Source organism: Aedes albopictus, chromosome 1, assembly GCF_035046485.1.
Source record: "Aedes albopictus strain Foshan chromosome 1, AalbF5, whole genome shotgun sequence".
NCBI lineage: Eukaryota > Metazoa > Arthropoda > Insecta > Diptera > Culicidae > Aedes > Aedes albopictus.
In genome coordinates, this window is record NC_085136.1 from 173,525,913 (window position 1) to 173,549,910 (window position 23,998).

Genomic DNA, 23,998 nt, shown 5'->3' on the forward strand with positions numbered 1-23,998 from the left:
GAAAATGTAAACAAAACAACTTGAACCACAACGAAGTCACGCACAAAGTTTGAACATCTTGCTTTGTAGCAAGTGTTGGCAGCTTTTGTAAACAAAACAAACAGCGTTGCCGAATCGACATACGTAACTTCCGCTCATCTCTATGTAGAGGATTTCTACTTAGTACTCGTGGAAAGATATCTCGGAAACAAAATGTCCAAACGGCATGAAATTTAATAGCATACTACACGCAGAATATTTTAAATTCTAAAAAAAACGACTTTGAATCAAAAATAAAATAGCATTGATCCACGGCCTAAGTGCAATTTTTATTGAATCAAAAACAGCGAGTATTAGCTTCAAAGCATTTATTTTGTTGTTTTTAAGTCCAGCTGTCAAAGTGTAAAATATTTGATTCTAATACTAATGTTCATTGAAACAAATATATTACTACTTTATTTCAAAAATATTTATTTTTAAATCAAATACGGTTTTTTCTGTTTTAAAAATAATACTATTTGATAGTAATATACTTCAAAAAGACCATAAAAATATGTTTTTAATGGATTACCTGCTTTGAATTGATTGCGATCTTATAAATACTGAGAGCATGTGATCAAAATGCTCCATAAATGCTGCTTAAAAGTCGTATTCAATCAAAGCAGATAATCCAATAGAATTGGATAAAACTTTTCAGGAACAATATTGCGCAGTTCCCACCCAACTGGACCCCTTTCGCAGTTAGTATAAGTGCGGAATCGTGAATAAAACTGCGATTTTGCATCGAATTGTTTCGGTGTCTTCTGCGAACTTATCCAGCACTTTGTAATGCATAAGTGCGCAGAAGACACCGACACGATTCGATGCAAAATCGCAGTTTTATTCATGATCCCGCACTTATACTTACTGCGAAAGGGGTCCAGTGGGGTGGGAAATGCGCAATATTTACTATATTTTCCTAATTACATAATCTTAATGAAAGTTTTTAGAATGTTTCAGTTTTATATTTTTTGCAGTTGCCTTTTGTTGCATCAGCAATAACCGGTGGAGCTGGGCGGAAGCGGCGTATCAGTAGGTCAGCTCCAGAGGCACGTTCTCCTGGAAGCGGCGTAGTTGCAGACGCAGATTCGGCGGAAGTTTCGCTGGATAGCGGAGAAAGATTCTGTATATCAAAATGGGTTTCCTTAGAAAACATAATTTTATGAACAATATATGCTTACCAGGTATTTTCTCCATTACGGCAACGAACGACTGTAGAAACGACTACAGAGTGAGTTCCTCGAGTTCCTTGCGCTCGATTATCCTGAACAGGTTTGCTGTGTAGCCGTTATTTAGAAGGATATGAATTTTAGAAATAAACAATAAGTTTCACTTCATTGTACTTACCAATGAAGGCACCAAACGTTAAAAAAAATGTTTTACGACCTCTTTTTCGACAATTTCGTCTTTTTTTTGTCACTTTTTAACAATGAAAACAAAATGCCGGCGGATCCACTTGTGCAAAATGATACATTTATTTCAAAGTAGTTATTTTTTTAAATCAAAGACACAACGGCTTTGTTTCTAATACATTTATTTTAGAATCAAAGTCGCTTAGTATTAGAATCAAATATTGATTTGCTTTGATTTAAAAAACAGTAATGAATTTGAATCAAAGTTGTAATGCATTTGTTTCAAATATGCGACATTTTTCTGCGTGTACTAGGATGCTGTAGCTTTCATTTGATGCTGAGACAACTCAAATAGATTGACACACGGCTGATTCATTTATTATGAAGCATTTTGTCAAAGACCTCTTAAAAAGTTAAGTTGTATTCTAGGTTGTATTACTCCAAAGTACTCCCCGAAAGATATTTATTTATTTATTTCATTACCATTATTCGCGTAGCATAAGGCTGAAAGCCTTTTTTATCACTACACCATGATTATAATCTATGATATTATTTATCGAATTCATGTTCCTGAGGTTTCCTCTCATCTATTGCTGATTTATGTTGCCAAATGTTGCTTAAGATCCCTTTTAAAGTTATATATCGTAGTATTAGATTTAATATTGAGGGGCAATTGGTTCCAATATACAACGCCTCGTGCGAACAGTGATTGACTATAATAAGCAGACAGATGTTGAGGAATGAGGTAGTTTTTATTTCTATCGCTTCTCATTGGATTCAGTTTGCTGAACAAATAGCCTGGCTTTTTGGAAAGCATTATTTTACACAAGGTGACACATGATCTAAATTTGTAAAAATGCGAAAAACTACAACCAATAAGATGACTATGCAAATGGGAAACTCTGGAATATCTAGTTAGTTTAAAAACATATCTCACACATGCATTTAGCGCGAGTCTTAATTTATCAATGGAAGAAATCAAAGCATTTGCTATAAGAAAATCTCCAAACACGAAATGCGGCAATATCAATGATTTAAACAGTTTTAATTTAGTACTCGTACTGAAATGCCTGGTTGTCATATTTAGTTTCTTCAAACATCCATAAATCTTTCCACATTGGGCATTGATGTGGTCATCCCAACTTAAGTTGCTTGTAAATGTTATCCCCAAGTTAGAAACTTTATCAACAAATTCAATTTGTTCACCATTGAAGAACAAATCAGGATATGCTATTGTGTTCCTATTTTTACTTATAAGCATGGCTTTAGTTTTCGTTGGGTTAATAGGCAATAGGTTGCTTTGCGACCACAGAAAAATATTATGCAGATCGTGATTAATTTTGAAACAGATTTCGTTTAAATTACTATTATGACTATCGCACAAGTAAATTTGGACGTCGTCGGCAAAAAGGTGAATGGAACAATATTTTAATGACGATGGCAAATCGTTTATAAATAGTGAAAATAATAAAGGGCCTAACACCGAACCTTGCGGAACACCTGATGTAATATAATCAAAATTGGAAAAATTTCCATTACAACACACTGCTTGGGAACGACCAGATAAGTATGAATGAATCAACCGATTTGCATCAGCAGAGAACTGGAAAAAGTCATTCAACTTCATCAAGAGCTTTTTATGGGACACACGGTCGAAAGTTTTCGCGAAATCGATCAACAACAGAATTGCAATTCCTTTTTTATCAATTACCCTAGCAATATCATCGTGAACTTTGAGAAGAGCTGTATTCGTCCCGTGATGTTGACGAAATCCCGATTGTAAGGGATGTAAAAAATTCATTTCTGTTATGAAAACTGATATTTGTGCTTTCAAAAGCTTCTCTAAAACCTTAGAAAGGGCGCACAGTATACTAATTGGACGAAGATTTGTTATATCATCTACATTCTGCTTTTTCTTTATGGGTATTATTTTAACAATTTTCCATCCCCGAGGAAACTTAGAATTCGAAATTATAATATTGAACAAATGTTTAACGTAAAGTATAATCAGGGGGATCATAATTTTAATAAAAATTATAGGAATTCCGTCCAATCCTGTAGCATTGGATTTAATTTCATGTAAAGCGTTAATAATTTCAAAATCCTCAACAAAGCGAAACCTAAAACCATCTGATCTGCCTGATATTTCAAATCTAGTAGAATTATCTATGGTGAAGTTATCAGTGAAATACTTATTCATCTCATCAACATCGAAATTTGAACCACAGTCTGTCGATTGCGACTTGGAAACACCTAATTTTTTAACATTAGACCACAATTGTTTACTAGGCAAATCAGCGTTGAATCTCTCTCGATCATACTGGTGTTTTGCATCTCTTATAAGCATATTCACGCGATTCCTAACGCTTTTAAAATGTGCTCCACTAGTTTCACTTCGGCTACGTTTCCAATTAGAGTATGCGACATTTCTGTCAATAATTGCTTTTTCAATTTCATGATTGAACCATGGATTAACTTTAGGTTTACTTTTTCGGAGCGGTATAAGTTCATCATGCAGAAATTTCAAGCGATTATTAAAAATATCCAGAAATATATCAGGATCAGTTATACTCAACATAGAGTTCCAATCCATTCTTTGGAACTCTTGATTTAATCGGGAAGCATCGAAATTTTTATAATCTCTGTACGAGACTGATCCAGCTTTAATCTTAGAAATATTCAGTGATGCGAAAATTAAATCATGCTTCGAAACAAATGGCACAGAAACTTGATCAAACTTATGGACAAAATCAGGAGAATCTGTTATAAGCAAGTCCAATAAAGAACAACCGTTTGAGTGAAAAAAAGTAGATTCATTGTTAACGCAAGTGTAAGACAATGCAGATAGTGAGTTCTTGAACCTATTTGATTTTGCAGTACTTTTTAAAAGATCTGTATTAAAGTCTCCTATGAAAAAAGTATGGTTGTATTTTACAGTAAATTCTTCCATATGCTCATTTAGTACATCTGAACAGTCGATCTCTGGGGGATTGTAGTAAACTGCAATTAAGAAGGGGTGTCCACCACCACGAACTTCAAGAAGTAAATACTCAGTGAGATTCCCGTGACCCAATGATGTAGACATTTTCACAATTTTACAATTCAGATTGGATTTAAAATAAATACATATGCCACCACCATGTCTGTTGCGATCATTTCGTAACAAACTATAACCTTCCATAGAAATCATTTGATTAGTTATAACATCACTCAGCCAGGTTTCAGTCATGCAAACAATGTCCATTTTACTATCAATAAAGTTGCATTTCAACTCATTGAACTTTGTGAACTTACGCGCGCAAAGACTTTGAACATTTATATGACAAATGTTTATTTTATCTTCAGTCAAAATAGCATTGAAAACAGCTTTTGGAATCAACATAGACGCAGAGACGTTGTTTTGAACTATATCATCCGTAGCCATTGAGATTTACCGCAAAACCCAAAAAAGATCCATTCAGCAACATTGGCGAAAACAAACCAGCATCAATGATGAGGAAACTTAACCTAATACTAATACTACATTCTAACAAGTTTCTGAACATGAACAAAATCACTACACGCTGTTGCAATTGAATTGGCTAGCTACAAAAGAGGGTAAAGCATGTATGAACAGCACTAGCTGTAGATTTAAAAGGATAATATCAAAGGGCTATTTTAGTTAACATCTGATTTTCTGACTGATTGATCTAACATCAAGCAGCAAAGGACTCAAGCCACAGCAGCAACAACAGCAGAAGCACGGATAGTCATCATTGTCGAAAGGCCGAACGCAACATATTCAACTCATCGAACAGCAACAGGGTCCAGGGTACAACAACAGCAGCAGCAACAGTGATTACATTGCATTGGAACGTTATCATCATCCTCATCGTCGTCATCGTTATCTCCGTAGAAGCTTCGGTGGACAGTCTTCGTAGAAGCAGTGGAACTCGCTCATGAACCGCAACACACATTCTTACTTTTTGCCGACGTCATCGGGATGTAACTCACGTAGATGTCCACAGTCTCGTCGTTGATATTTTCGTGCTTATCGTCGATGTATGTACGAAGTTTGACTTTTAGGACTGAAGAAAACATGGATATCAAAGGATCGGTATCATGGAGTTATTTGGAAGGAAAAGAGGACAAATCCAGGAAGGGCATTTTAAATTATTCAACTTTTAGGAGTGGCAATGGATACATTGGAAAAACAGGGATGTGATACATGGACTAAATGGAAGGAATTGAAAAACGAATTGGAAGGGTTAATTAACTGATGCAAAGAGTTCATCCAATGTATGGAATGGTTTCGCTTCATCTCCATCCTTTGCTCGCACATAGACCACTCCATTCCTGGTGTACACTTGTTGGAGTCGTCCCTGGTTTCGTAGTTTGATCGCCTGTGTTCGTATTTCTCTATCATGCACCGTCAGGTTTTCATTGATGTATATGCGGTTGCTATTATTGAACCCGATGTGACGTAGATTCAGTGAACGCTGTCGAAGATATCGACCGTAGAATTCATCACGTACACCACGTAATGCGAATTGGCATAATATTGGGGGAGATGAACCAACGGTGATCGGTGTTTTGGAGAGCCGCTTCAGATACACGTTGGGTACGTTGGATTGGGTATAGGCAACAGCAACACAGATATTCTGGAAAACTTGCGAGAGGTCCTCATCAGTCGTGTACGGTACACCAGTGACAATAAGTTCATTTGTCGTAGCAAGACGGTTTACGTTCCTTTTGGTTAGCTCCAGTTCGTTACGCGCACCGGTTACAGCATCAGATACATCCTTGATCTTCGCTTCACAGCCCAACTTGAGATCCGTTAGCTGTTGCTCGACCCCAGTAATTTGCAATTCCAAATCGTTTTTGCAGCTCACAATTTTCTCCTCGATATCCGATTTCGAATCCGCAAACATTCTCTTAATTTTGCTCCACAGGTCACCCAGCGAATCAACATCGTCATGTTTGTTTTGCTTGTTCACTTTGCTTTCATTTGTCAACGATGATGAAGAAGAGGATGTGGAACGAGTAAGTGGTTTGTTGTTTTCCATCGACATTCCGCTCAGTAGAGATAATTTTCTGAAGGGGGCAATGCGTATACTATCTATGGAGCAACCACTTCAAAATTTTGATAAAACTCCACAAAAAACGTTCGATAGTTGCAAACTTCAAACAGTTCAAGCACTTCTATCACTAGAGACACGTTTGACCAACTGGAATTCAGTTAAGATGTACTAAACACAGTGTTTCGAGGTCAATTCAACTGCAACCACAAGTTGTTTACTCTCTAGCACACATTCCCTTCAGAAACCAATGAAAGATATCGCGATTACAATATGTCCAATCGGAATGAAATTCAAAAGCGTTCTTCAAGGATGCAGTAGCTTTCGTTTCGGGCCTTAAGAACCCGAATCGGTTGATAGACGGCTGAGAAATTTATGGTGATACACTTTGTCAAAAATATCTAAAATAATTAAGTTGTACTACTCCCTAGCACTCTTTGAAAGATATCTCGGTAACCGAATGTCCAATCAAAATAAAATTCAAAAGCGTTCTACTAGCATGTAGTAGTTTTCGTTTGGGGCCTTAAGAACCCAAATCGGTTGGTAGACGGCTGAGAAATTTATGGTGATACACTTTGTCAAAAATATCTAAAATAATTAAGTTGTACTACTCCCTAGCACTCTTTGAAAGATATCTCGGTAACCGAACGTCCAATCAAAATAAAATTCAATAGCGTTCTACTAGGATATAGTAGCTTTCATTTGCTTCCAAGAGAACTCAAATCGGTCAACAGACGGCTGAGTGACATTTTTTTGTAACACACACACACACACACACACACACACACACACACACACACACACACACACACACACACACACACACACACACACACACACACACACACACACACACACACACACACACACACACACACATACACACACACACACGCACATACAGACATTTGCTCAATTCGTCGAGCTGAGTTGATTGGTATATGTGACTCGGCCCTGCGGGCCTCGGATCGAAAGTCGGTTTTCCAAGCGGTATTTATACCCTTCTTATGGGTGTAACTCGGGGTGTAAGAAGGGTAAAAAAATACTTAAATTCTTTTTTAGAGATTAACAATATCATACCAGATTACTCCTTTGGATTTAAACAGAAAAGACTTCTGCGATAAATTGCGTAAACACATTAATTTCTCATGTATATAAAGCAAAGCGAGAAGGTAATGTAGCTATTGCCACCTTTTTAGATCTTACGAAGGCTTTTGATAACGTGAATGTAAATACATTGCTTGAAAGATTATCAGAAGTTAATGTCCCAAGTGTAATTGTTAATTGGATCTGTGGCACCCCCTGTGCATGTCATTAAAATACGGCATGAAACACCCTGTGAAGCAGCTGTCAGAGTGCGAGAGTGAGGGATATGTTGTGTTGTTGTTTACTATGTGTAATGATGAATGTCTAGCGTGTAGATTATGATAATATAGATATTGTATTGTGTGAATATAAGAGTGTTAATTATTTATGAATATCTTCCGAAGAATCCGAATCCTGAGGGTGTAACATTGGCGACGAGGACGGTACTCTGAACCTGGGCAAAACGGAAAGGTGAGAAGTGTAAATGTTTTGATTTTAGTGATAACTGAAGAATAATTATTTGGCTAGTGCATCGGCTGGGGGCAATTTTGTATGACATTCCCTGTACCTGATTGTGGTACAGTAACATTAACAGAAACAGGAGACATACTGTTTGGAACTTAATCCAAACTGTAATTTAATATGCGGGAAGGGTAAGTTTTGCTTGATTATTCCATCATATTTTTTGGTGGTACATATAACTCATCGGATATTAATTATATTGCAGAATTCGCCAACAGCATAAGCCACATTCCGCCTTACTCTGTGCAACTGTGAGGGATTCCGCGAAAGGAAGGTGAGAAAGATCCCTCCTGCTGTATGCAGATATTGTACGGAATCCGCCCCATCCGGACGAAGTTCCCGCAATCATCATAGGTGCCAACGGATCCAGGATTGTATGCATCGGGTAATTCCAGAAAATATTATGCGTGGAGGGCGACAGAAGTAATGCGCTTTGGAGTTATAGCCGAGGTGGAATTTTATTTTTGAATAAAATATTCTCTGGTGAACGCATAACAGACTTTTTATTTTAACAGTTTAAATGCAATAGAACCATATATCATAAGCTTAATGTACCATAGATGACCAAAAATCAACAATACCACATACATTGTTCGTTTCCGTTCTAGATTTATTGTTTTACTGTTCTCTAACCATCTGCCATGCAGTGAATTGCTTGAAAAAAACGGGATAGTAAATTGACGTATCTTTTACTGTTTTGCGAAAAATTTGTTCGAGAAAACGAGCCATTTTTTATGGTAACCTATCTTAACCGCCTATACCTCATACTGTAATTTAGCGGATTACCATTTGTCAAACTGGCAAATCTGTACGTGGTATGGTTTGCTTACTGTTATCTCGGACAGTTCGAAAAATGGTTAAATGACAATTTTTAATAGGCATCTACAGTATGAGAAACGTTGTATTTACAGTTCGTGATAATGCGGGTTGTCTAATCCAGGCTGCTCCAGATACTTCTACTTGTTTACCACAGCAAATTTCAACACACGAGTGACCTCACGAAAGATTTCGTTTTTTTTTTCTGCTAAGAAACTGCAAACTGCAAATGTATGGTCTTTACAAATACTAATGTGTGCAACAGTTAGGCTAACTGTTAAATTTATGTTGCATACAGTGATATACACATGTATAAGTGTGTTGCGCAAACATAATCACAAACTATAGATAGTAGAGTAAACATAGATCCGTGTTGATGAATCCGTTGTATCCAAACGAACTGTCAAAATCTGTATCCAAACGAGCATGACGTCACGATTTAGACAACATCAATGGAGCGCATGACGTCATATTCAACCGTCACACTCTTGAAAATTACTACTTACACGCTCAAAACATTTTAGTCAGCGGTGTCCGCGGATCTATGTTTACTCTACTATCTATATCACAAACCATTTGAGAAATGGCCATTCCATATTCCCACCATGTTCACAAGTTTTCATCGCTATAATATCTGACAATGCCTGTACAGTATAACATACTGTTACAAATTAGTATGCGTTACTTAGACCGTTCCTGATGGTCAAATGCTTCGAGTTTCATAGTTTTCAACAGAAAAGTACCTGATTGTGGTACAGTAACATTAACAGAAACAGGAGACATACTGTTTGGAACTTAATCCAAACTGTAATTTAATATGCGGGTTTATATTTATTTGTCTGCTATATTCCAAAGGTATGTAATCCATGAAAACGGAGAAAATGGGAAGTTCTACCACAAACGAAGATAATAATAAATTCGTATGTGGTTCTACTACAAAAGGCTTCAATGCGAAAGATTTAGGCTTAGATGCCGTTGTTTAATGAAGATGGCTTAAATGCCGATTGCCAAATAAAGGCCGATGGTATCGATGTCGATAAGAAAGGGTTTGATCCAGTTGGCTTAAATGCCGGAAAATTTGGTTTAAATGCCGGAAAACTTGGCTTTAATGCCGTTGATCAAAATAAGTGAAAAACTGATACTGGTAAAAGCAGAAGTTCTTTTACAGTGGGGCTTAAATGCCGTAACACTATTTCAATTCATTATGAGTAACATATTGATTTGTGTCTAGGATAATGAATAAATGGAAAATGCAACAGTTTGCGTTTAAGGTCCTAGCTCAGAATGAGATTCGAGGACAATGGCTCCACTGGAACTTGCCGTAGTGCCGCTAGTGGAGGAAAAGACCTAACGAAATTGAAATTTCTATTGCTGGCGAAAGCAGGGCCAGACGTACAAGAAGTTTTTCAGTCTATTCCCAATGCTGATGTGGTAGAGTCGGACGATATTAACCCTTACGAAGTCGCTTTGGGTAAATTAGAAGAATATTTTGTTCCGAAACACCATGATTCGATGGAACAAACGATTCTAATGCAGGAGGAAGCGTAAATCGTATGTATGGTTACCAACGCGGGCGAGTTGGATTAGTGTGTTCTCGATGTGGTCGAAAAAAAACATCTTGGAAATATCCCAAGTGTCCTGCTCGAGACAAGGAATGGGGTTACTGCAAGCGTATTGGGCACGAGTGTAGAATTAGCATTTAAGTTAAAATACACATTAATAAAAACAAAAAAAAAAACGTATTGGGCATTATGCCAAGAAATGTAAAACTTCTAATGCGAAAACATCGCTAGTGTTTCTCAAAGGAGCAAACCTATGAAAAGCGGCCCACAACAATCTTTACAGCGTATCAGAGTAGTTTCGTCGTAAGATGTAGATGAGGTCGATAAAGAAAATCCTCAGAGTTTTATATTTTCCATTGGCGATGGCGATGATTTCATTTGGCTAAAGCTCGGAGGTGTAATGACTCCAATGTTATTGATTCCGGTAGTCGCAAGAACATAATTGACTGTTCTACTTGGAATTCGCTTAAATTGCAAACTATTGTTATTCGAAATGACCAAGAGCGGTAATAAATAATTTCGTGCATACGGATGTTTGATTCTACTATCGAGATACCTAATGGAAATCACCAGGCCCAGTGCGATGCAAGGTTCTACATAGTACATGACGGATATCAGCCACTTCTGGGGAAGGATACGGCAAATGAAGTGATTGTTCTGCGAAGGGGAGTTCCAACGGATATAATAGAGTAGGTGGATCAATACAGTACAGATATTTGATTTCGCCTCTGGTCGTCATTGCGGTTGATGTTTGGAATGTCATGCGCTCCAGAAATGTTTCAAAAGATAATTGAGCAAATTTTGGCCAACTGTGAGAGCTGTGTCAATTTTAATGAGGAAGAGCATAATCGTTGTTTGCGAAAGGTTTTTGGATGTTTTTACGAAACCATGATGTACTACTGAATGCTAGGAAATGTGTTTTCAATGTCACCGATTTAGACTTCTGACCAGATGATTTACGTTCTAGAGAAGGTACTCGACCTACCGAAAGTAAAGTAAAAGCTCTACAAATTGTTAGACCGCCACATGATGCCGAAGATCTGAGAAGTTTTCTTGGGCTTGCAACGTATGTGAGCTGGTTCTTGCCAGATTTTGCGACTATTTCAGCACCTTATCAGGTTAACAGTGGAACAACTTTTGTCTGGAATGCAAACCAGGACTCCTGTTTTTAAAAAATGAAAAACATGATTGCAGATGTCGAACATCTAAAAAGTTTGAACAATAATTTGTGTACCAGAGTCATTGTTGATGCTAAGAAAAAAACTAGTTGCAGTAACATATACCCAACAAGGAAAAAAATGCTGATGCTTCGCCTGTTCTTTTGGGTGCAGTTTTCATACAAGTTCATTGATACTGATCCTTACATCATTTGCTATCTAAAGTGAACCAGCCAAGGGCTGAAAGCCTCATTAATAAAGCTAGTAATAATAAAATCATTTGCTATACAAGCGAAAGCCTCGCAACTACAAAAGATCGTTATTGTCAGACGGATAAGGAAGCCTTTGTTTAGTGTGGGAAGGTTTTCTATATATGTGCTTGGACGCGCATTTGAACTTGAGACTGACCATAAGCCTATGGAAATGTTATTCAAACCAAATTTACGGTCGTGCCCGAGGATCGACAGGTGGGTTCTAAGATTGCAACCTTTCACATTCTCGGTGGAGGTTTGGAAAGGCTCGACAAACATTGCTGATCAGTTGTCAAGACTAAGGGAGCATCGACCTGTGGATGATAAGGACATGGAGCAAGACGAATAATTTCTAATACTAGCTATCTTGGAATAATCTGCCATCGATGTAACGGCTCATGGTATAGATCTGAGACAAAATCGTAAGAACCGTTTCAAAATGAGCTAGTCCTTGTTGGTGAACTTAGTGCGTGTAAAACGGTTATTCCACAAGGCTTAAGATGAAGGTTCATAGAGTTAGCTCATGAAGGACATTCAGGTGAAACACGATGAAACGGAAAATGCGCGATAAAGTTTGGTGGCTGGTGAGTGTAATGTTAGTCCTAAGGTTGACATCAAATTAATATTTAAAATAAATGGTGACTGGGAATGTGTACTTGTGAAGGATGTCGACTAGTTGGATTACCTCAGAAACCAGAGCCAATGCATAGAAGACCGTTGCCTTCAGAACTATGGACTAATGTGACGATCGATTTCCTTGGTCCGTTGCCTTCCGGAGAATATTTGTTTGTGATAGTTGATTGCTATAGCCGATATAAGGAAGCCGAAATTATGACAAAAATAATTGACAAGAGACAGTAAATACATTATATAGGAAATTCAGGCGGTTGGGATTCCCTCGCACCTTTATGTTAGACAACGCCAAACAATTTAGTATTGTAAAACAAATGGTACTATCCTAGACTAATTTAAAGACCTCGATGTACCAAAGAAAACGATCAAATTTTCAGTGTCCAGTCCGGTACCCAATAAATATTCATAATCGTGTATTTTTTTTCGTGTAAATAGCCTTTTGTGTAAATTTTATTTAGCGTGTTACACTGATCTGACAGCTCTGACAGTAAGGGATTAAACATAAATTACGTAAAGTGGATACCGAGGATTGTTCACTAGTAATCCTACATTATAGAGATCTGCGGAGGCAGCCATTGTGAGCCAATCGTGCAGAGAGAACTGTCAAAGTGTAAGCCAAATGAACATGCTTATCGTTCGTAGGAAGGCGTCGTTTAAACGGTATTGCAATCGGAACTAAATAAATTAAAATTATTTATTTTTAATATCGAGGAATTGGTGGCATATGTAAGTTTAGTAAAAAGATAAAAAAAATATTGATTCTGCTTTCAAAAGCTCATGCTTATGACGACACTTTTGTTGCTGCACTTGTCGAAAAAACATCCATTGCTACTTCTTGCTTCACTTCTGCCGATATGATTAGGGTAACACTTTTGCAATAAATTTCGGATTTCTTCGATTGCTCCGCTATTTCAACAACATTTTGAAAGAAATTTCTACCATAATTAGAAAATGTAAACAAAACAACTTGAACCACAACGAAGTCACGCACAAAGTTTGAACATCTTGCTTTGTAGCAAGTGTTGGCAGCTGTTGTAAACAAAACAAACAGCGTTGCCGAATCGACATACGTAACTTCCGCTCATCTCTATGTAGAGGATTTCTATTGTTCACAATCTGCGAACTTGATTGCGAAAAAAATGCGACCACGACGCCGCTGGTACTATTTTAAATTTCACAATACCCTACTGACCACAACAAAATGGAGAACTTAAAGCCAAAATCGTTCACTGCTAAATCGACTACAAATTAGTTTAGCCTTGAAGCGCGATTGGAAAAAGGATCTAAATGAATACCTTATCATGTACTGCTCAGCTTCACACTCTGTAACTGGAAAAACTCCAACTCAGCTGTTTGATGGGCAGTGCAATTCGAACTAAAATTCTTTTTCTCAGGGATGTAGAGACAATCCCTTCCATTGAAGGATTCCAAGATTGTGACTGGAGTAGCAAGTATCATTCTCATAAACGGGAAAACGAAAAACGGCATGCAAAAGAATCTAATTGAAGGAAGGAGATGGAGTGGTGATGCAAACCTTACATCAGGAAACAAGTTAGCAACTACGTATGATGCAGCGGAATGTGCAGTAATAGCAAAGGCAGATACAGGCGTTACAGTGCAAAACCAACAGACAGGAAGAACTTATCAACGCAGCTCGACACATTTGAAGAAGATTTTAGACCGTAAGGAACAACTCCAAACTTCTAAAAATTCTTCTTTACAGGACTTTCAAGAGGACCATGATGTATCGGAAATGGTTAGCAGGTCAGATCAACCAACGACCTTTGAAGAACCCATGAACCTGGAACTGGACAAGGAACAACCAGAGCCTTCTGAACGACCGAAACGATTGAGTCGACGTCCTACGAAGTTTGATGATTACGTCGTTGATGATGAGTCTTCTTATCCTTGAGAAAAAACGAGATGTGGCACCCCCTGTGCATGTCATTAAAATACGGCATGAAACACCCTGTGAAGCAGCTGTCAGAGTGCGAGAGTGAGGGATATGTTGTGTTGTTGTTTACTATGTGTAATGATGAATGTCTAGCGTGTAGATTATGATAATATAGATATTGTATTGTGTGAATATAAGAGTGTTAATTATTTATGAATATCTTCCGAAGAATCCGAATCCTGAGGGTGTAACAGGATCTATTACTATCTAAGCAAAAGGAATACAAAATTGATTCTTAATGACGGCAGTGTTTTAGCTTCAACAACAAATAAGGGTATACATACCTCAAGGTTGCCCTCTTTCACCTATACTTTTTAATGTATATACAGCAGAACTACATCAATTAACTGAAAATGATAAAATTTTATTCCTTTTATATTTATGTTATGTTTGTTTAATATAAATAAATTATACATGGGGCTATATGGGGTACTTCTGGAGGAGACTAAATAAAACAGTTGTTGTTCGTTCAAGAGTTAACATACAAAGAGATCGAGCCTTTGCTCGAATGCTTTATTTAGCTATATATCAATACAGTGGTCGGTGTAAGGGTGGTATACACCACAGTTCTCCCCCCTTTAAATAAAAGAACATATTAAAATAACTGTACATGACCCTGATTTTTATCACTTAATTATATTCCACACAATAACAATGAATTTGCAAGCTAGTCCTATTCAGAACTCTTTTTCACAACAATCATTTATGTATAGTCGTGATAAGACTTTTTTTTAACCTAACGTTTCGAAACGACACTTTCATCGTCCAACACACAAATATACTAGTAAGTGCCTGAGCATGCATATCCATCTTGCATGCACTCATCAATGGCTTCAAGCTCCAGATCGTAGATGCTGACTTTTCCCATCTCGCAGTAGCAACCATCATCGCTTGAATACGGCCTTTGTCTTCTATCACCTTCCTCAAAACGATCAGCCCGTTGGCTGTGCAATTTATGAAATATTAGTGGATTACCCGTCTTTACAAAGTGCTTCAACGAAAGCTTGTCAAATATCCCTTAAACCTTAGAAAAAAAAAGTTCGTATGTTATTAACCCTAAAAGGGATACCTTCATGGCCTCAGTTTCGTCACCTCGCTGAGTGTGTTCCATCAAAAACGAGCTCTGAAAGGCGCCTGGGGTCCAATGGACCCCAGGTATCCCTTTTAGGGTTAATACGCATCAAATGGCATTGACATAGGTATCAAGCCGCCATCTCATTGTACTTCCTAAGCAAGGCAATTAATTTCACACTGTAGGTTGATATTTGTTTCACATCACAATGGTATGTAGGTACGACGCCGCGCCGCGGATGATATGATGAGTTAAATATTAAAAACGATGCAATGCGTATAATATCTCGTTCGTTTCATTTTCTCACGGTGCGTCGAATTTTCACCTCGTCGCCACTTTTATATTTATGTTATGTTTGTTTAATATAAATAAATTATACATGGGGCTATATGGGGTACTTCTGGAGGAGACTAAATAAAACAGTTGTTGTTCGTTCAAGAGTTAACATACAAAGAGATCGAGCCTTTGCTCGAATGCTTTATTTAGCTATATATCAATACAGTGGTCGGTGTAAGGGTGGTATACACCACAATTCCAATTTGCCGATGATTTCACTGTCATGATAATAGCCAAAAATCTACAAGTAGCGACGGAAAAAATGAACTCCTTTTTAGCGGAAATAGTTGAAAAACTCAATAATCTAGGTATGATTGTTAACTCTGATAAATGTGCCACTATAATCTTTACTAACAAATTTCATCCTAATACAAACATACACATCAATAATAATCCTATAGAAATAAAAGCATTCCATAAATTTCTGGGTATCCAAATTGATCACAAACTAAACTATAAAACACATATCAATACAACAGTTGTTAAAGCCAAAAAGAAAATCAATATTTTAAAAATGATAGGGAAACGAAAGAATGGAGCTCATCCGGAAACAATGTTAAAAGTAGCTAAAGCTATAGTACAACCACACTTAGATTACGGACTATCAATAATAGCTAAAGCATCGAAAACGATATTTGCTAAACTTGAAACAGTACAACATTTATATATAAGAACATGTATGAGATATTTGAGGTCGACACCCAATCACGTTATATTAGCGGAAAGTCGTATTTTACCTTTAAAAAAAAGAGCAGAATATTTGACATTAAAAGAAATAGTTAAATTATTGTACTACCAGAACACTCCATTGCTTAAGTTTATACAATATTTTATTACATCAGACGAGTTGCCTAAACATAGTTCCTATTTAGAAAGCATTGCATCAATCAACAATTTTCATTAAATTCAATTGGGAACAAAATTGCCTTATGAAAGTACAACTAAACTAAAAGTAGAGACAGAAGTAGATAACTTGAACAAAAAACAAACATCCACAGCCATACAGAAACAGAAGACACTAGAGTTAATTTCACAGAAATACAAAAATGAGTACAAAATTCACACGGATGGCTCCAAAATAAACGGAAAGACAGGATATGGGATATATGATAGTATAGAGAAAACATCTTATAGTGGAAGATTAAAAACACAATTTACAATAAGGTACACCGGGGCAAGTTGAAACGGGTGGGGCAAGATGAAACACGAAGTTTTGAAATAGATTTCAATATAATTTGAAATTTTTTCCTTCGCTAAAAGATTGTTTGAATCAAAAACTATGTATTATGGCGATCAAACTGTTTATCATCATTAGAAAACAGCATGTTAATCCGCTGTTTCATCTTGCCCCACCCGTTTCAACTTGCCCCGGTGTACCTTAATGAATGCAGAAATATTCGCGATTCTAAAAGCTGTAGAATATCTAAAAACAAAAAATGCTCAAACTGCTGTAATTCTAACGGACTCAAAAAGCGCAACCCTCCTTATTAAAAATAACACTACAAACGATAACTTTTTGTACCGATGCGTTCCCGTTCCTGTCTAACCGTAAACTGCCGCTCTAGTAATGCCCTTATTCGCACGCACACATAAACCGCCCGCGATGTATAGATCTGTCAGATAACCAAAGTGACTCTTGATTCAGGTATAGTTGTTCCCATCGGTACATCCCTCCTCCAATTTGGATATAACATCTACAATAGCCAAGACAATAGCTTTCATTTAATTCTTATTTATTAGTGAATATCTTGTCTTTGAAATGTTCAGCGATTACTGATACACGTGAAAATCTCTGTATCTTCCTGGAGCGTTTCTTTTCCTTCGGGGGCGACTATCCTCTTCTTGCTGTACCACTTCGAAGCTCGTCTGCTCTTGTTCGCAATGAGACCCGTTACCGATAGGTTCCCGGCAGTCGTCGACAACGTCCAATGGAAGTGGTTGTAGACCTGATTGTATAACAACGTCGCTGGAGTCGTGAGAGGATAGTTTCTTCAAATGAGTTCGGTTTCTCTTGTACTCCTTTCCGGTTTCTCTAGACCTGACCTCAAGTTCACTACCGTTCGCATCGATTACTTCAAACTCTTCTGGTCGGAAGTTTGGTTGGGTTGATCCTAGTTTCAAATTACGCATTAACACGGTATCACCAGCCACAAGATCGTTTTCTTTGGCATGTCTGTTTGTATTGGCATATTGCTTTTTACGTTCCTTGGTCAACGCATCACGTTCCTCTGCTCCTTCAAAGAATACTCTCTTCGGATCCTGAATCGTCGGTAGATAGCTAATCAGCTCTCGGTTAAACATCATTTTTGCTGGAGACAGGCCGGTAGTTTCCTGAGGGGTCGAATGATAGAACAAGAGATATTCGTAGAGATCCCGCTTCCAATCGGTCTCCTGTGCCACACTGATTTTAATCCTCTTTTTCAAATTACGGTTTTGTCTTTCGACAGCACCGTTGCGTTCCGGCCAGTACGGAGTTGTTAGGTTCAGATGTATATTGTAGGAGTTGCAAAACTTTGCGAGTTCTGCGGCACGGAACTGAGGGCCATTATCAGTTGTTATCGATTGAGGGATGCCAAATTTGCTGAACATTTTCAGCAGTGCCATCACCACCATCGACGAAGTTGGATGCTTCATTGGTTCTACCATTGTGTATCGAGTTGTGTAGCAAACTACTACGAGCAATGAGTAATCCTGGGGCAGTCCTTCGATGAAATCCATTGCAACATCCTGCCACGGGAGAGTCGGTAGTCTTCTTGCCATTGGGCACGGTGGATCAGGTTTCGCCATCATCGTGCATTCCTTACACGCTTTCAAGGTCTTTTCTACGAGGTCATCTAGCCCTGAAACGTAATCAACATTTATAGAGGTAATTATTGGCAAACACATCCTTTTAACTCTTACCTGGAAACCACAATCTCGATCTTAAATGTGCTTTCATCGCTGTCGATCCTTGATGACCAAGATGCGCTATCTCTGTGACTCTTCGTTGAAGAGCCGCAGGAATGACGATTCGGTCTCCACGTAGAATCAACTCACCGTACTGGGACAGTTCCTCTTTGATTCCAAGTGTTTTGAACTGAGCTGGAACGTCCGTCCAATCCCCTGTTGTCAAAGCTTCACGGATTTTGTTCAAAATCGTATCCTCTGCACTGGCTCGTTCCAGTTCAGTTTTGCTGATTCTACATGGCTGCATGTAAGGTGTTATCCAGCTCACAACATCTGTTTCGTGAGCACCATGGGGCTGGGGTGAACAAAGCCTTGAGAAAGCATCGGCAACGTTTTTGTCGCCCGGTTCATAACGTGTATCGAAGTCAAAATTCTGGAGACGTAATATCCATCTCTCCATTCGAGCAGATGGTCTCGAACGGACGCGGTCAAGCAAATACACAAGCGGCTTACAATCCGTAATGAGGGTGAAACGTGTTCCGTAGAGATAGATATACAATTTTTCCATAGCCCAGATAATTCCGAGACACTCTTTCTCGGTTTGACAGTATTTGGTTTCACAAGGTGTGAGGCTTCGAGAAATACACACAACCGGACGAATTTCATCATTTTCTGCTTGTGCTAAAACTGCGCCCAGGCCGCTCGGACCGGCATCGGTTATCAAATACGTTTTATCACGAGGATCGTAATACTTGAGCGTCCTTTGATCTGCTATCGACCTGTAAGAAACGAAACGAGTTATTCTATGTGTGTTAGTCTAATGTTTCCCTACTAACGTTTTCAGATCGTCAAGTTCCTTTTGATGGCATGGCTTCCAACAAAACGCGGTTCCCTTATGCAGTAGTTGCCTCATGTGATGGGTACGCATTGAAAGGTTCTCAATGAACTTTCCAAAGAACTGTGCAGTACCCAGAAGTGAACGCAGCTCACTAGTTGTTTGTGGAGCGCGCATGTCCAGAAATGCCTTAATCTTCGTTTCAGTGAGACTTACTCCCTTCTTCGAAACCTTGAACCCAAGAAATTCAACGCTTGATGCTCTCAATACGGACTTCTTTTCGTTTACCTTTAGGTTGAAGGTTTTCAGCCGCTCCATTACCAATGCAAGAATGCGATCGTGTTCTTCGACTGAATCAGCAAAGATCAATATATCATCGAGGTATATTATGACCCCTTTGATCCCGCCGATAAGGTTTGCTATTGTCTTTTGGAATAGCTCCGGAGCGCTTTTTATTCCAAAAACGAGTCGTGTGAAACGATACAGTCCACTTCTCGAAACAAATGTAGTTATATCACGGCTTTCTGTTTCAAGCTCAAGATGGTAAAATGCGGACTCCAAATCAAGCGTTGACAGCATTTCAGCTTTGTGGATAGACGATAAAGCTTCTTCTATGTTGGGCATCGGATATTTCTCGGTTAGTACTGCCTTATTCGCTGCTCGAAGGTCGACGCACAGACGGAGTTTCGCATCGCTTTTCCGGACAGGAACTAGTGGAGATACCCAGCTTGTGGGATGTTCAACCTTCTCTATGATCTTTTGTGCCAGTAACTCTTGTATCTGTTGTTCAACTTCTGCTTCCATAGCGATAGGTAAACGTCGTATTGGCTGACATACAGGAGTGACGGATGGATCAATGTGTATTTTCAACTGAATTCCTGGCACTTTTGGGAAAGGCGATTTAGGGTTTTGTTCAGCGCCAGTAATGGTATTGACTTCGCTTCCAACGTCATAGCCAATTCTCAGTACTCCGAGAGCAAAAGCCGTCGATTTGGATAGTAAATTGGTTTGCCCATTAGGAGAAACCAGAACGTAACTCCAGACTCCATTTTCTTCACCTGGTATTTTTATTTCGGTTTCGAAAGCCTTACTGAAGTGGATGGTGTCTGATGATCCGTATCCTTGGTATTGCTTGCTCTCTTCCAATGCTTCGCGCTCGTTGATGATATCTGCTCCTGCTCGTTTCAGCTCTCCGTAAGTCTTCTGTGTGATGATATTAGGCGGTGAACCGGAATCAACTAACATCTGTATTTTTATGCCACCAACTTCGAAAGCCAAGGTATCGCTTTTATCTCCAGCGTTGACGCAGTATAATCCTCTCCTGAACGCCACCTTTTGTTTCTTAGCAGGTCCCGAGTTGTCACTTCCATCCCATTTGCGTTTTTTCGGACAGCAAATTTTGAAGTGGTCAAGCTCGCCACATGTATGACATTTCACACCAGATGCTGAGCATTTGTTCTTGTCGCGCGCAATGTGACCCAAACGGTTGCATCTAAAACATCTCACTGCTGACTTGTTTGATGGCTGCGAGGACGGCTGCACTCGTTGTACGAATTCTGATGGACGAACATCTTTCACATACGCCTTACACTGAGTTTGCAGGTCTTCCATTGCTTTTCCCAGCTGCAGTATTTCCTCGAAAGATTTGTCCTCCGACAGCAATTTCTTGCGGAAGTCTTGGGAGAAACAGCCTTCGATTATTTGATCGATCGTAGCATCGCTGACGTCAGCGAATTCACATCTGTTGGCTTGTTCTCGTATGCGGTTAACGAAATTGTCGAATGATTCGGTCTCTTCCTGCTTGATACTGCGCAACAGATGACGTTCATATCGCTTGTTTGTTCTGGGTACGTAGTATCTGTCAAGCGATAGGATGATCGACGCATATTTGTCAACTCTCTGTTCATCTGTCTCAGCATCGGTGGTCATAACATCATAATGGACAATTTTCTCATATTGGTCTTGCAATTCAATACCACCGAGTACCAACAACAGGTCACATTTCTCTTCTTCATCGGTCACTTTGCTCAGCTTCAAATAGCGCTCCAATACGCGTTTCCATTTGAGCCAATCGCTACGAGTGTCGTGTCCTGGTTTGAACGGAGGAACCACTGTTGCGTCTAAAAATAATCAAAATACACTGTGTTGGAATTTCACTTTGTTTAACATAATTATCTTATTTAACAATTTTAGGTATGTTGCTCGTATACAAGTGTGCTGCCCACACCATTGCTATAATCTCGGCTATAATTCTCAATTCATGTGCTACCCACATGCATCGTGTGCCCCCCCACGCCGTAGCCATTCATTTTACATGTGCTACCCACATGCACTGTGTGCTACCCACACATCCCGGCTCTTTGTTCCGTATCTTCAAGTTCACTTTTTTTTATACTAAAATGGTCGACACATTTTTCCGCCAGGTTTTCATAACTTTTCCAGGTGGTTCCGCTCGCAAAATACACACAATTGAACAACTGCACTACATGAAAACTCTAATCAGATGTTGAGCAAATACCACTTTATCACACGAAACACATTTTCATACATAAAAATTCAATATTGTCTGTCACATTTGCAAAATAAACAGATGATACACTTGTTTACATACCTCCACAAACCTTCTTTTACTAATGCCTAGCAATAACAACTCTCCCCCAAATCACTGTATTCACCTGAACATTATGCAGCATGTCACCACTGGCATAGACGGTAAAAAAAAAGTATGTTTACAAATACGCGAAACGATCTTAAAAAAAACCCGACGAGAGCAAAAACAAATTGACACTTGACATGAGGTTCGGATAGTGAGAGCAAATCAACGATGAATCATTCAATGATGTCACGAACACATGTGCAACTCCCATCAATAATCACCATTCATGGTTTCAATCAACATAACCCCAAATAAAAACCCACGCTAGTTCAGGAAGGGTACTATGCCCCCAGCGTCGGTGGGCCCCATTCTTTTATGATGCCGAATCCATTTTTTTTTTTTCGCTTAAAAATGGTTTTCAATCGCCCAGAAGAACGGAAACGTTGATCTAATTGTTCTCATGTTTTCACTTTTCTCCAGTTCGTATCGCAGTTCCACATTATTTCGAGGTTTTCGGCCGTTTTCACTTTACTCACCAAAAATCCCATCCTCGTCGCCATTGTACCGATGCGTTCCCGTTCCTGTCTAACCGTAAACTGCCGCTCTAGTAATGCCCTTATTCGCACGCACACATAAACCGCCCGCGATGTATAGATCTGTCAGATAACCAAAGTGACTCTTGATTCAGGTATAGTTGTTCCCATCGGTACACTTTTTAGTGGGGAAATTGATAAAAGAATTAAATGACTCTCAGTTAGAACGTTTAACAATTCAATGGATACCAGGACATTCAGGGTTAGTGGGAAATGATAGAGCAGATTTAGCTGCAAAACTAGGAACAGATAGACAACAAATAGAAAACACTCCCTTAACCAAAGATGATTTAATATTGTAATTGTAATTGTAATTGTAATTGCTCAGTCCACACCCAGGCCGACAACTGTCAGCCCATCTGCTTGTAGGCAGATGTGGACCTACTAAGCCTCCCCCGTTAACATGTCCTACACCGAATTAGCACACCGGGATCTTCCACAGGCAGGCGCTGGCGTTACCAGTCCCAACAAGTGTCAGATACATTAAATAGATGGGGTAGAGGATATAGGAAGATGTGGGAATAGGATGGGAAGAGGTAGAAAATGAAGAGATAGTAGAGAGGTTTCCATTTTGTTGCTGAAACGAGAAAAAGAAAGAATGAATGATAAAGAACATTAGCGATATGTTCATAGATTATGATTTGGTCGATAATTTCTCATCTATTTTGTTTCCATATCGTTGCATCGGTGACCATTTTCATCGCTTTTCTAGTTTTTGTTAGGGCCATCTCGCGTTTTTTCGTCATGTCCTCTTTGTCGGTTGGCGACGTTCGCGATGTAAGTAGAAAAGCATGCATTTAATATGATTAGTACGACAGTAATTGTGATTGCTCAGTAATTCCAGCCCATTTGTCCGCAGTACATATCAGGCATCCCGTTTTAACAAGTCCTACACAGAATTAGAAACCCGGATCTCCCACAGACAGTCCTAACTAGTGTCAGATAAGTTCAATTGAGGATAGGAAGCGGCGAAATGAGAAGACAGTAGAGAATGTTTGGTACATTGGTAGCTGTGTTCATGTGATGTTTGTCTGACATTGAAAAACTATTTTCCGTAGGTGTTTAACTCTCTATCTCAAATTTAATACCGGAAAAATATCTAATTAGATGTATAGTTTGGCAATTCTATGTCCATACATCTTTTATCAAGAAGGAATAATGTTGTTTACTGTTATAAAATAATTCAGTTAAAGGGCAGCTAATGCATTGTAATCCAGAATAAACCTACAGAAAATGTCACAATAAAAGTTAACACTAGTTTAACTAACTACA

At 38.7% G+C, this 23,998-nt stretch overlaps 1 protein-coding gene and 1 long non-coding RNA gene across 3 annotated transcripts; one reads left to right on the forward strand and one right to left on the reverse strand.

The window, feature by feature from the left end:
- The first annotated feature begins 7,429 nt into the window (after positions 1-7,429).
- LOC109423872 (uncharacterized) lies at positions 7,430-14,542 on the forward strand. 2 transcript variants are annotated; one of them, XR_009996279.1, is made up of 2 exons: positions 7,430-7,984; positions 8,042-14,542. It is a non-coding gene; the product is annotated as an uncharacterized LOC109423872 (long non-coding RNA). The 2 variants fall into 2 exon arrangements; XR_003897701.2 differs by having other exon boundaries at positions 14,178-14,542.
- A 2,992-nt stretch (positions 14,543-17,534) lies between these two features.
- LOC115259302 (uncharacterized protein K02A2.6-like) lies at positions 17,535-22,267 on the reverse strand. The gene is made up of 4 exons (XM_062845848.1): positions 22,149-22,267; positions 19,539-21,657; positions 18,718-19,481; positions 17,535-18,656 (listed from the first exon to the last, which is right to left on the reverse strand). Exons 2-4 carry the CDS (start codon positions 21,464-21,466, stop codon positions 17,587-17,589), a joined length of 3,762 nt encoding a protein of 1,253 aa, XP_062701832.1. The 5' UTR covers positions 21,467-21,657; positions 22,149-22,267; the 3' UTR covers positions 17,535-17,586.
- Positions 22,268-23,998: the final 1,731 nt, after the last annotated feature.

Excerpts from the sequence above, each read along its gene's own strand:
- LOC115259302 (XM_062845848.1), bottom strand. The coding sequence starts at position 21,466 with ATGACCACCGATGCTGAGACAGATGAACAGAGAGTTGACAAATATGCG. Across the intron at positions 19,482-19,538 it reads GAACTTGACGATCTGAAAAC|GTCGATAGCAGATCAAAGGA; the intron begins GTTAGTAGGGAA and ends CGTTTCTTACAG. Across the intron at positions 18,657-18,717 it reads ATCGAGATTGTGGTTTCCAG|GGCTAGATGACCTCGTAGAA; the intron begins GTAAGAGTTAAA and ends ATTACGTTTCAG.